The sequence below is a fragment of the Neomonachus schauinslandi genome, chromosome 16 (assembly GCF_002201575.2).
Source record: "Neomonachus schauinslandi chromosome 16, ASM220157v2, whole genome shotgun sequence".
NCBI classification, from domain to species: domain Eukaryota; kingdom Metazoa; phylum Chordata; class Mammalia; order Carnivora; family Phocidae; genus Neomonachus; species Neomonachus schauinslandi.
The window spans coordinates 32320056-32333795 of NC_058418.1; the positions used below are offsets into that span (position 1 = coordinate 32320056).

At 56.3% G+C, this 13740-nt stretch overlaps 1 protein-coding gene across 3 annotated transcripts in view; it reads left to right on the forward strand.

Annotated features, from left to right (window-relative positions):
• The first annotated feature begins 1805 nt into the window (after positions 1 to 1805).
• Positions 1806 to 13740, forward strand: part of CPNE2 (copine 2) — a 31590-nt gene continuing 19655 nt past the window's right edge. The window contains exons 1-9 of one of the 3 annotated variants that reach the window (XM_021705807.2): positions 1806 to 2020; positions 4921 to 5098; positions 6740 to 6816; positions 8676 to 8747; positions 10002 to 10085; positions 10378 to 10467; positions 11461 to 11559; positions 12107 to 12193; positions 13594 to 13653. In XM_021705807.2, the coding sequence (XP_021561482.1) occupies positions 1841 to 2020; positions 4921 to 5098; positions 6740 to 6816; positions 8676 to 8747; positions 10002 to 10085; positions 10378 to 10467; positions 11461 to 11559; positions 12107 to 12193; positions 13594 to 13653 (927 nt within the window). In that variant the 5' untranslated portion in view covers positions 1806 to 1840. Of the gene's footprint in view, positions 2021 to 4920; positions 5101 to 6739; positions 6817 to 8675; positions 8748 to 10001; positions 10086 to 10377; positions 10468 to 11460; positions 11560 to 12106; positions 12194 to 13593; positions 13654 to 13740 lie in introns of all 3 variants that reach the window. The other 2 variants (XM_044922114.1, XM_044922113.1) reach the window with 2 other exon arrangements.

A 13740-nucleotide genomic window follows, 5' to 3' on the forward strand; every position in this document is an offset into this window, starting at 1 on the left:
TTACACAACAGGAATGAATCCTGCAGGCAAATTGCAGTGCTGTCCTGATGCTCTGGATTCGCGTGATGATGATGAGGTTGTAGAGACAGACGGTGGGAGGGAGGGGGCTGAGGACTGGCTTTGTCACTGTCCCGGATCCTCCCCTGTCAGGCATGCCCTGGGGTGCGCTGTGTCTGGAGAGGGAGAGGGCCCTCTGGCGCCAGCCCCACCCTCGCCCAGGCTTTGTGCAGACCGGGGCCTCCGTCTGCCCAGCCAGAGGCGGGCTGGCGCTCAGGATGCGGGCCATGACCCGGGTCCGAGGGAGAAGGCTGGGCCCAGCATGGCCACTGCGGCTTGCTCCCTCCTGCCTGGCTGATAGCCGCCTCCTCGCCAGCCTCCCTGCTGCCTCTCCATACTAACATCCCCTTCTCCCAATGGGGGCTAGAGTCAGCTGCTCAAAACACAAATCAGATCTTGTCACCTCTCTGCTTAAAACCCCCCGAGACTTCAATCACTTTCAGCATAAAGCCCCAGTGCCCCCCAGGGCGGCTCTCCCCATGCTGTCAGCTATCCTGTGAGAGTTGAGACTGGGCTGGGTGACCTTCTTGCCATAGGATCCCAGGCCCCGGCTCCCAATCCCAGCCGGGGGCCTGGGACCTAGTAGATGCTCAGTAAACACTCTAGAGTGAATGAATGAGGATTAGCAGATCACGTGCTCAGCTCATAGTCAGTGCTCAGAAGCACAGTAAGTTGGATTCACATCCCGCCTCTGGGGCAGCGCAGGGCCGGTCACCCACTCAGCAGTGAGGGGGTGACATATTAGTCAAGGCCTATGTGGTTAAGTGGGAGCTGGACTCATGTACACGGTGACGGGGCCTATGTGAACTACACATGAGCTGCTGGAAATAAGACCTGACCACCGGAGTCTGGGAGGGCTGTGTCATGAAGTCTCGTGGGCAGATGAGGAAACTGAGGCACAGAGAGCCAGAGGGCTTGTCCATGGGGCCTTGTTATGGGTGGAGCCCAGAGCTCCCCTCCATGCCCTGAGATGGGTCTCTCCACACTTGCTCCAGATGAACTTGGAGGAAAACAGAACTGCCTTAGAGGAAGCAAATGCCAGTAATTAGCCATGACAGTGGAAGGGGTACATAAGGCCCTGTACATAGAATTTGGGGGAAGTCATATGCGAATGAAAGAGTAAATTCTATGTTGAGGCTAAGGACCAACTCAGGCAGAATCTGAGCAATGTGGAGGGTCTGTCCATTCACTGATTTCCACGCTCATCTTTTTGATTCAGCAAGCATACACCTTGTGCATCAGTCACTGTGCTTAGGCCCAGGATACACAAGATGAATGAGATTGCAATGAACAAAGTCAAATTTCAGATAAGTTATCAAGAGTGAGCTTCCTAGTGGCCAAAGCAAAGAGGGAAACCTGCGCTATCATAAGCTCCACTCTAGCCACAAGATGCCAAAATACTAATCGCCCAGGAGAAGCCCAGGTTTTCCTGGCAAAATGAATGTCTTAGATGCGCATGGCCACTGTGATCTGTCACTAATCTGACAGGGGCGACTTGGCCTTGTGCATGTCTCATAGGTAAAGATTGACCGACACAGATAATAACTTCGAACTAAATACGCCCACCGGAGACTCATTTTTCTTCATTCTCCTTTTGTCAAGCTTGTGCCTTTGTCGTCCCGCCATCAACACACCTGTCCTTCCATCTCTCTACCCCCATCTCAATGGTCAGGGGGTGACACCTCCTCAGGGTGGGGTGGTACAGCCCATGTCTGTACCCTCTCTGACCCCCACTTCTATCCCCCTAGACTGCCAGGAACTGCTGCCACCACTGCCAAGCCCCATGGCCTACATCCCTAGTGGGGGCGCCCCGGCCGCGGGGGCGGCGCCCATGGGCTCCCAGTATTGCGTGTGCAAGGTGGAGCTGTCAGTGAGTGGCCAGAACCTGCTGGACCGGGATGTGACCTCCAAGTCTGACCCCTTCTGTGTCCTCTTTACAGAGAACGATGGCAGGTGGATTGAGGTGAGATCCCTCCTTGTGCGTCTGGGGTAGGCAGGGGGTGGCTAGGTTGCTGGGGAGGGACTCCCACTGGATCCTGGGACCTCCAGGTTATGCCCTTGGAGGGAGTTGGAGGGTGGAACAGGGATTACTTAGAAGATTGTTGCTTTTAAAATTAAATTTTAGAGGCCATCTGGCTGGCTCAGTCGGTGGAGCACGTGACTCTTGATCTCAGGGTCGTGAGTTCAAGCACCACACTGGACATGGAGCCTGCTTAAAAAAGAAAATTAAATTTTATTTAAATGTATTTAGGGGCACCTGGGTGGCTTAGTCAGAGGAGCATGTGGCTCTTCATCTTGGAAAGGTCATGAATTCGAGCCTCCCATGGGGTGTAGAAATTATTTAAATAAATAAAATTTTATTTTATTATTATTTTTTAAAGATTTTACTTATTTATTTGTCAGAGAGAGAGAGCAACCACAAGCAGAGGGAGCGGCAGGCAGAAGGAGAAGCAGGCTCCCCGCCAAGCAGGGAGCCCAATGCGGGGCTCGATCCCAGGACCCCAGGATCATGACCTGAGCCAAAGGCAGACACCCAACCCACTGAGCCACCCAGGCATCCCTAAATAAATAAATTTTTTTTTAAGATTTTTTTTTATTTATTCATTTGAGACACAGATACAGAGAGAGGGAGAGAGAGAGCATGAGCAGGGGGAGAAGCAGAGGGAGGGGAAGAAGCAGACTCCCGGCAGAGCAGGGAGCCCGACGCAGGGCTCGATCCCAGGACCCTGGGATCATGACCCAAGCCGAAGGCAGACATCCAACCGTCTGAGCCACCCAGGTGCCCCAATAAGTAAAATTTTAAAAAATAAATAAAATGTATGTATATTACTACTTAAAATAATATTTGTGTTTAAGCTATTATAATTTAGAGATTTATATTTATAATTATATTGTTTTATATTGCAATATATTTTCTTTTGTTTTTATTTATTTGACAGGGAGAGACACAGTGAGAGAAGGAACACAAGCAGGGGGGTGGGAGAGGGAGAAGCAGGCTTCCCGCAGAGCAGGGAGCCCGATGCGGGGCTCGATCCCAGGACCCTGGGACCATGACCTGAGCCGAAGGCAGACGCTTAACCACTGAGCCACCCAGGCGCCCCATATATTGCAATATTTTTAATTACTATAATATATAGTTAAAACCTTAGAGTTTTACAAAATGCCTGCTTCCATTTTTAAAATAACTTTCCACATTTATTCCTAAATGAACGCACAGTCAGTGAGGAGCAGACAGAGAAATGGGGAACTCAGGCTTTGGTCCCAGAGCTGGAGCGAGACCCAGGTCTGTCACTCCCTGCTGTGTGGCCTTGGGCAAGTGGCTGTCCTTTTCTGAACCTGTCTCCTTATCTGTGAAATGAGGATTTTTTTCCCCCTGTCTCCCTTGCAGAGTCCCAGAACTAGGGATGTGGATGGTGTCAAGGACTTCTGAGCCTGAGGGCTAGGGAGAGATGCAGCTTGAGGAAGGATTTTGAGAAATCCAAACCATTAACACTTTCAAGTTCTAAAAGTTGCTTTGTTTTTACTTTAAAAGGGGTCTATGTTCATTGTAGATTTAGAAAAGACAAACCTAAAGAAGACAGTATGGTGGGAAACCTGTGTGTCAGGGAGAACCACTGTTAACGGTTTGGTATCCGGCCTTTGAGGTGGTTTTATATGCAAGCAAAATTTCCAAAATATGTATCTATTTTTAATAGTTCTTCAACTGAGCCACAGTGGACAGCCCACTGAACATACTGTGGTTTACAAAGAGTTTCCACAGGTGTTGGCTCCTTCTTACGATGCCAAGGAAATGGTGCTGAGGTTGTTGACCCATTTTACGGAGGGAAAGCTAGGGCCCGGAATGGGTAGAGACTCCTCTGTGTCACTCGGTGCGATGGTAGCGCAGCCAGAAGTGGGAGGTGGGACGTGGGGTCACCCGAGGACTGAAGCCAGTGTGCCTGGAGCATCCTGGTCCCCTCTGCCAGGTCTCTGGAGCCCCCACCTACCACTCAGGGAACGGTGTCCTCCCCACTACACCCCACCCCCACTCACGGCACACACACACCCCACCCCCACCCCCCGGACAATCTCTCTCTCACCCAGGCTGGCCACCCTTGCTAAAAATAGCCCAGGGCCAGGACCTCTTCCATCCCTGCTCCTCCAGCCCTTGGAAAGGGACTGGGTGGGAGGAAAAATCAACATAGCCCGGGCCCCAAAATAGACCATCACCCGGACTCTGCGGTTTGGGGCCTCCATGCAGAGAGGCCAGGAGGCGGGGTTCCTCTCCCTGCCCAGCCCTGACCCACAATACAAGGCCCAGCCTTTACCCCCGGCCTTGGTTTCCATAGTAGGTGGGGGGTGTTGGGCTGCACAAGGCCCAGGTACAAACATCTGCCCCCACCTGCCCCTATGGACCCCTCCTTTTTTCTGTTCTGTCTCTCAGCTTCCATGTGAAATGTGGTTTGGAAAAAGGGTTCTTCCAAGGGAAGAAGGATGGAAACCACTGATAGTCAAATCCCGTCATTTTACAGAACTGGAAACTGAGGCCCTGAGGGGAAAAGGGACTTGCTGTCAGTCACTTACCTAGGCAGGGACACACCTCGAGCTCTTGCCCTGGCTCCTAGTATGGCGCCGGGGCCAAAGACTTCAGAGTTTCAGTGCTAGAGTCAGACCTAGGTTCAGGTCTTGACACTGCCCCTCGAGCTATTCAACCTTGGGTAAGTCCCTTAACCTCTCTGTGCATCAGTGTCCTCATCTGTGAGCTGGGAGTGGTAACTGGCCATGAGTAGGTGTTCAGCCAGTTCGCAGAATGATTCCAGGAAGCCCGAGAAGGCGTGAGCCAGCTGCCTGACCCCGGGTCCTGTCTCCCTGACCCTCTGCTAGTATGACAGGACGGAAACCGCGGTCAACAACCTCAACCCCGCGTTCTCCAAGAAGTTTGTCCTTGACTACCACTTCGAGGAAGTGCAGAAGCTCAAGTTCGCCCTATTCGACCAGGACAAGTCCAGCACACAGCTGGAAGAGCATGATTTCCTGGGCCAGTTCTCCTGCAGCCTGGGCACGGTGAGCTGGGCCCCTCCAGGGGGCCAAGGGCAAGGCAGTCCCCACGCCTGTCATCACGCTGCTCCCAAGGACGGGGCAGTGCCTTGGACCAAGTCTCTTCCGCCACTTGCTTTCCCTAGTCCCGTCTTCCTGGCTGGCTTCCAAGGTAGCTCTGAAAATGCAGATAGCCTTGGGGGCCAGCAGGTACAAAAGGGGGTGAGTAGCCTGGTGGTTTGGGGCCAGGCTGAAGAGTTCCCACAGCACAGTGTCAGCAAGCTGTTGCCACACAGGAATGGGGACCCTGCGTGGCCAGAACTTCTGACTGTTAGAAGTAAATCAGATGTGGTCTTGACTTCTGGCGCAGGAGCATCTGACCAGCTGGCTTACTGTGTAAACTTGGGCAACTTCCTTTCCCTCTGCGGGCCACACTCCCCCCATCCAGCTCCGTCCTTGGTGAGCGTAGGGAGGGCTGGGAGCCCCTTGCACCAGTTCCAACCATCCTTATGGCTGTGTGCCCTTGGGCGAGCCCCGCCCCCTCCCGGGCCTCCGCCTCCCCTCCCCCCATTTCACTCGGGGCTAATGATGACCGCCCGACCACAGTGATGGTGGAGGAAGTGCGCCCGCTGAAATGGCCTGGACCTTCCAGGAGAAGGGATGGACCAAGCCTGGGCCGCCGCTGTGAGAGAAGTAGGGCATGTCCTGGGATTCCGGCCTGGGGTCCACGCCCCCCAGGGGTAACGGGAGGGAGCTGCAGGGTGAGCGGCCGCCCCTGGCCCAGAGAGAGGGCCTGGGGAGAGCTGCGGCCACGGGGTGGGGGTGGGGCTGCGGGGTGGGGAGGCCTCTGGACCAGAGCGAAGGCCCCCCGAGGAGCGTCACATGTGCCAAACAGCCTTTCCCTGCTCCTGGTCTTCCGGCGCCCTTGGACGCCCCCAGTGGCTGCACCCGCAGGACAGGGGTGCCGGCGGTGAAGGCCACCAGGGCACAGAGCAGGTGGTGAAGGGCGAAAGTGGGCTGGGGAGGAAATCCAGCACGGGAGGATAGGAACGTGCACAGATGAGCCCAAACACTGGCATTTCCCCCAAGAAGCTGAGAACCAAGGTGGCCCCCAAAGAGCGTGGGGATGGGGTGTACAGAGATGGTGGAGGGCAGCTTTACAGTGTGTTCTGCTTTCCCTGTCTATATGGTCTTGATGGCTGAGCGCTGTGTGAATGTCTTCCCTATTCGGAGCATGAAAATAGGAGTCAGGATTTGATCTTCTCCATCAGGGATCACACCCTGTGGGTGAGGGGCGGTATCTGTAGATGGCTTTAGGGGAGGCCGTGAGGGGGCTCGACTCCCTGCAGGTGCCGACTCCCTGCAGGTGCCTCGGAAGGTGACCCTTGCAAGAGCCTTTGCCTGGGGGCAACCAGGTCAGTGGGGGTGGGACTGGGGGATTCCACACCAGCTGTGGGCCCTCGGGCAAGTGTCAACACCTCTGGGCCTCTGTCTCCTTCGCTGCCCAGTGGAGTTAGCAACGGTTGCTGGCTGCCTCCTGGGAGGACAGTCATGCAGGGGTGGGCTGTAGCCAGCGTGGAGCCGCGTGCTGTGAGTGGTGGCTGTTGAGCGTTTTTCCTCCCCACCAACCCTCAGGAGCGCCACTCTCCTCTCTCCCGCCCCCCCCCCATCGTCTCCAGCAAGAAGATCACTCGGCCTCTGCTGCTGATGAATGACAAGCCTGCAGGGAAGGGCTTGATTACGGTACCAGCCCCCTTCCTGCTCTCTGCACCCCTCCGCCTCTGCCCGAGGCCCTCCCCCATCAATGGGCTGCTTCCCTGGCAGATAATCACCAGTTTTGTTTGGAGTAAAAAGGCCCAACTTACAACTTAGCAACAGGTCTCTTAGCAACGGGCTCCTGGCACCGCATATGATGTGTTGGGGGCCGCCAAGCTGGGAGTAGGGGGCTTGCCAGAGGCCCCAGTGGCCTCCTCCTTCCAGGGCTGGGGCGCTCCTACTCTTGGTCCCTGAAGGTCACCGTAGCCCTTCCAGCATGCCCTCCCCGCCTGGCCCCTGCCTGCCCTCGCTAGGGGGTCTTTGAGAAGCGCCTTGCCCGTAGAGCTCTGTTTATGGTTACAGGGTTACAGTGCGCAGTGATCCCGGGCTGCCGCAGGCCCTTTGTGCGCACCAGTCCTGGATCCTCGCAGACTCCTCCAAGGCAGGGAAACCCGTTTTACAGACGAGGGACCTGGAGCCCAGAGAGGCAATGCCCTGGGGCAGTTACAGGCTAGTGAGGCTCCCTCTCAGATTGTCCCCCTTCAGAGCCCGTGCGCTGCCGGAGGAACTGGCCGGCTGGACGGAGGAGGCCGAAGCTGTATGTGCTCATATGTAGTCACCCCCCTGCTCTGGAGCCTCCCTGGCTCCCCACTGCCCCTGGAGCTTTGTTTTCAAGGCTGTGAGGAACCCCACCTCGCTTTCCTTTGTGTACATACTCTGGGTTCCAGGCAAACTGAATTCTTAGCATACCACACATATCCCAGATCTGCATCTACTGTTCCTGCCACCTGGAATGTTCCTTCCCCGCCTTCCCCCCCCACCTCTTGGGGTTCAGAACCTCCCCATCTATGTACCATCTATATAGCTTCACTAGCCAGCTCCCCTCCACCTGGAAGTCAACCCAGCGGCTCCCGCTTCCCCCCCGAACTGGGAGACCGCCCCCCCCCTGCCAGCATTGCCACGGTGCCACTCCAAACCTCAGGTCCTTCCTCTGTGGAATGGGGGCAGTTAATAGGATCTACCTTGCAAGGTTGTTGAGCAAGTCTCTGCTGGAGGAAAGGCAAGGCAAGGAAGCCTAGCATCCCGTCTAGCTCTGTGTGGGGTTCTGGAGGGTCCAGTAGCTTGTAGGTGAGGCTGTCCTACAGGTGTGAGGGAAGAGGTAGCCCTAGCAGAGAGAGGCCCCCGCCCACTTGTGTTGCTGTTGGCCCGAGGGCTTTCCCTGCCACTCTGTGGGGAGGGGGAGACAGAGGTCCAGAGAGGGCAAAGGTGGCCCCAAGGTCACTCAGCTGGTCCATTGCTGGCTGGGTTGGAGCCAGAGGGCCATGGCTGAGGGCGAAGGCATGGCAGACAGATGACAGTATGAGCTGACAACAGCAGAGGGAGCTCAGGTCACTCCTTTCCCTGCCCTGGGCCTCAGTTTCCCTAGCTGCACAGTGAGGTTCCTGGAATACCCCATGCCTTGGCATTTTGAGGTGGCTATGCTCCCGGGGTCTGCAGTGGGGGCCCGAGGGGGCCTATCAAGCTGCTCCCTCGCCAGAAGCTCTCCCCAGGGCTCGAGACCACCCCTCATATCTGGTAACTGCTTCACAGGGCCTCCCCTCTTGAGCCACGTGGGGTCACTTCTGATCCCTCAGATTCACATGGGTTACCCCATTTTCCAGAAGCTAGACATGGAGGTTTTGAGAAGACGAGAGGCACGTCCAGGGTCGCCCGGTATTGTCCCTCCTCTCCTTTCCCCCTCCCAGCCTGGAGAGCTGACCCCTGGGTACCTGTGCTCACTGCCTGGCAGGACGCCAGGGGGAGTCACAGGGGCAGGTCCCAACGCTCACATTCCCCCGACCTCACAGATCGCCGCCCAGGAGCTGTCGGACAACCAGGTCATCACACTGAGTCTGGCGGGCAGGAAGCTGGACAAGAAGGTGAGGCAGGCGAGAAGGGGGGTTCTCCATCAGGGAGCGGTATCCCCCCGCCAGCCCAGGGTTGTGGGGCCTAGTCCTGCTGCTTCTGGCCATCACCTTCATTGCCCCCCACCCAGGAACAAGCCCATAGCTCAGCCCACCCCAAATTTGGACCTCTTTACCACTGAGGTAATGAGTTTGCCATTATTTAGAGGTGTTCAAGACATAACTGAAAACCCACTCCTGGGGATTCCCTGTGTCACTTAGTGTAAATGCTGGGATCATTACAGTAACCTACAGGGCCCCACTGGGTGTGTCCACAGCACCCCCTGATCTCACCCCCTCTGTTTTTCCCACCTTCATTCTGCCTCAGCCAAATTAGCCTCCTCATTGTCTCAGGATTGCACCAGGCACCCTCCTGCCTCAGGACCTTTGCACTTGCTATTCCCTCTGCCTGGGATGCTCTTTTCCCTGAATATTCCCTGACACTATTTTGTTTTTAAGATTTTATTTTTATTTATTTGAGAACAAGCACAAGCAGGGGGAGGGGCACAGGGAGAAGGAGAAGCAGGCTCCCCACTGAGCAAGGAGCTTGATGCAGGACTCGATCCCAGGACCCTGGGATCATGACCTGAGCCGAAGGCAGATGCCTAACTGACTGAGCCACCCGGGAGCCCCTCCTGACACTTTTTTTTTTTAACTTAAATAAATGGATTTTTAAAGGACATGCGGGGGGCGCCTGGGTGGCTCAGTTGGTTAAGCGACTGCCTTCGGCTCAGGTCATGATCCCAGGGTCCTGGGATCGAGCCCCGTATCGGGCTCCCTGCTCAGCAGGGAGCCTGCTTCTCCCTCTCTCTGCCTGCCGCTCCCCCTGCTTGTGCATGCTCTCTGTCAGAGGAATAAATAAAATCTTTAAAAATAATAATAAAATAAAGGACATCCTATCCCTTCTGTGACATGCTGGGATCATTTCGGTTTTTCAGATCCCCACTAAAATAAAATCATATCCTGCTGCAGGCATCGATCACCCTTTTGAAGCCCTGCCCCATCTTAAGTTGGAGCGCCTGCAGGCTCCAGGTCTCAGGGTCTCTGAGCACAGGCTTTGGTAACCCTGGGATGGGGCGGTTTCCCCTGCGGGAGCTGGTTGGCCCCAGGGGGCCCACAGCTCCCACCCCTGACGCGGGGTTGGGGAAGGCAGCTCCCCCCACAACCACCGCCTCATCTGAATCTGGTAGAGCCATGCCTCCCTCACCTGCATCCTCCTGCTTCCTCCAGGACCTCTTCGGAAAGTCAGACCCATTTCTTGAGTTTTATAAACCAGGAGATGATGGCAAGTGGATGCTGGTTCACAGGACTGAGGTGGGTGCACGGGGCTCTGGGGTCTCTAAGCCAGTGGTCCAGCTGCCCATCTCCCCCCCCCCCCCCTCCCCAGTGTCTCAGGACAGGGCTGTGAGGTCACCGCTGTGCAGGGAACGGGAAAAGCCACGGTGGCGCCTCAAGGACTTGCTCCCTTCCTGCCACAGGGATGCACAGCCATCCCCAGGAGCATGGCTGTGGGCCTCTCTGCCTTGCCACCCCCATCGGACTGGCCCAAGCCCAGAGCACTGCTGCCCTGGGCCTGCACTCAGCCTTGGCCCTCCCTGTGCTGCAGGTGATCAAGTACACGCTGGACCCTGTGTGGAAACCATTTACTGTACCGTTGGTATCCCTGTGTGATGGGGACATGGAGAAGGCCATCCAGGTGAGGGGGCTCAGGGAGCCCTGCGCCCCACCCTGCCAGGTCCAGCCTCCCAGGCTCTCCCAGGCTTGCTGGGGATGCCCTGGCCAAGCTCTTTCTTATTAAGATGGAAAAGCAAACCTAGGTAGGGGGAGAGGCAGGGGACCTGGGCTATGGTCTCACATCTGTCTGACCCTCTGAGCCATCTGGGCAAGGCCCCCGTCTCCGTGAGCCCTTCCTGAAACAGGAACAGAACGACTGCCCGGTTCTTGCCAGAGGCCTGCGGCGCTGCCACCTGGGACAGCGGGTGTGCAAGTGACCAAGGGTTGTCACTGTGATGAGGACAGTGATTACTGGTCGCTACAGAACCTCAGTCCCCATGCACAGTGACTGAGAGCAGATGGGGGAGATGGAATCAGCGAGGCCAGGGCAGGGATCCCTGAACAGGGTACTAGGAAACCTGATTCTAGTTCTGGGTCTTCTGCTGTGGCTGTGAGACTTTGGACAAGTGCTTCCCTCTCGAAGCCTCAGTTTATCCATCAGTGGAATGGGTATGATAATTCCTGCCTTCTTCCTAGGACTGGCAGCTAGATTAGTGAGCATGGAAAGCTAGGATTTTTTGTGCCTATCTCAAGGAAAGGAATAGTCTAGGGAGACAAGAGGCATGTCCAGTGTCACCCTAGGGAGGGCCCCAGGCCATGGCCCGCCAAGGCAGGTGGGCCACGGCCCCAGACAGATGAGGAGCTGAGTGACGGGTATGTGGGGAGTCAAGCTTCCTGCTCCAGAGGGTACAGCCTCCATTGCTGGGGTGCTCCTTTTCCCAGTAATCATGGAAGGCTTCCTGCGGGAGGCAGTTCAGGAGCTCACGGCATCATCCCAGGCCAGCAAGGCAGATGCTAGAGAACAGGGGGAGGCACCAGCAAAAGGAAGACATGGGGTTTGCTCAGGTGGCTGAGAGGGGCCAGAGAGCACCTCCCTGGGGTCTGCTCTGGGGTGACCTCCGTGGACCCACCCCAGGTCATGTGCTACGACTATGACAACGACGGGGGCCATGACTTCATCGGCGAGTTCCAGACCTCGGTGTCGCGGATGTGTGAGGCTCGTGATGGCGTCCCGGTGAGATGGGCCTGTGTGTGTGACCCTGAAACCTCAGCAGGGGACGGGTGAGGGACACAGGCTTAGAACGGGGCAGACTGGGGCTCAGATCCCACCTCTCTGGCTGTATGACCTTAAGTAAGACATCCAGTTTCTCTGAGCCTCAGCTTCCCCATCTGCCAAATAGGGCAGAGGGGGAGACTGGGAAATAAATGAGATGATCCTGGTAAAGTGCCTAGCATGTGGTGAGCACTCAAGAGCTGTTAAATGAACTCACCGCAAGAGGCTGGGCCCTGGGTGATGGTTCTGGGTATATGAGTGGACATGATGTAGATGAGTTAGCCTCTGGGGTGGGAAACAGATGCAGGTCCTCCTGCCTTGGGCAAGCACCGCTTGGTGTGAGCCTGAGGTAGCCAGAAACTGTCTGGGTGTGGACATCTGGGAAGGCTTCCTGGAGGAGGCATGCCACCCCCTGATCAGGACTGTGGAAGGGATCCTGGGGCTCAGGAGAGGGTCAGTCCCCCAGGGAAGCCCCAGGCTGAGCTTCTCTTTCCCTTACGTTGTCCAGGTGGAGTTTGAGTGCATCAACCCCAAGAAGCAAAGGAAGAAGAAGAACTATAAAAACTCGGGCATCATTATCCTGCGTTCCTGCAAGGTGAGCCAGCGGGGGTGGGCCCAGAGCAGGGGCCCAGTTGGGGGGATCATATCCCATCACTGCAGAAGGGATAGACAGAGCACTGAGTATGGAGCCAGCAAGGCCTGGATTCAAATCCTGGTTCTGCCACGTCCTGACTGTGGGATCTGCTGAGCTTAACCTCTCTGGGCCTCAATCTCCTCATCTGTAGAATGGGGATGTTAACAAGGTAAAAAACAAAGGTGAAGGGTTAGTCTCATATCACATTCCTGGGATATAAGGAGGTCCAGGAGGGCATGAGATGACCTTCCAGGGCCTCTCCTGGTTAGAAGGTAACTGCTTCCCGTGCTGGCGGCTTGCCCGTTGCATGTCTGGCACCCCAGGGGCAGAGGGACATCCGGCGGGGGCCCAGCAACATCATCGAGGGCTCAGGTCACTGTGACTCCCGTGGTGCAGCTGGGGCCGCTGGGGCCTCTGAGGCTCGGAAAGAGAATGAAGTTCACAGCAGCGGTGGTCAGGGCCGCCCCCGGATGCCCAAGAGCCGGCATCTGCTGGAATCAGGCAGGGTGCTCAGGAAGGCAGCCTAGGCCCGGCATCCTCCCTGTGCGGCCTGGCAGCCCCCGGCCCCCGAGCCTCTGCAGCCTGGTCTGGAGACTGCGCAGTCTGGCGGGGGCTTCCACGACTGCTCGCTCCATGAGGTCACGATGCCAAAGTGCCCTGGGAAAGCTAAGCTGGCAGCTGGTGGCATGGGGTCCTTGTTCCTGAAACTTCTGTCACTCGTACTCCCCTTCGTGATTTTTGCCACCTGCCTTACTTACTACTTTTTGTAATCAGCCCTTTCCCCCCACCATTCTTGGTTTTTTTCTTTTTTTTTTTTCTTCAATACATTTATTTTGAAAGGAACCCCCTTATAACTCCACCCAAATAGGAAGGCCAGTATCTACCTTCGCCAAAGGAGCAAAAGGCCATCAAAACAAACACGAGGTGTTAGCAGCTTGATTATAGCAGAAGGCCTCGGGCTGGAGGCCTGGTCGTTCTCTGCTCAGGGTGGAGGTCCGTCAGGGCTAAAGAGGGCTTAAGGACCGGACAGCAACAAACTGAGACTTTCTCTGCTGTGTAATTGGTAGGTACAACTGACAGTAGGGCCAGGGACCCTGCCTGGAAGGAGCGTGCGTGCTCGCGCGCGCGTGTGTGCGTGTGTGTGTGTGACCCACTGGAACTGTTGCTCTGAGAGCTTTGTTATAGAGAGATCTAGGGTTCGTTGTAATCAGCCCGGGTCTTGCCTTGGCCTCCTTGACTCTACTCAGGCTTCGGGGCACAGAGCAGTCAGCCCCCCAGCTCCCCCTGGGAACTATGGCCAGGTGGAGGGCTGGCCCTCAGGTGCAGGCCAGAGACCCACTGACTCCCCTGATTCCTTCCAGATAAACCGGGACTACTCCTTCCTGGACTACATCCTGGGAGGCTGCCAGCTCATGTTCACTGTAAGGCTCCCCCCCCGCAACCCCCCACCTCCCGACCCCAGTGAGGACCCTCCCTGAGGGCTTGGGCGACTACTGCAGCAAGACAGA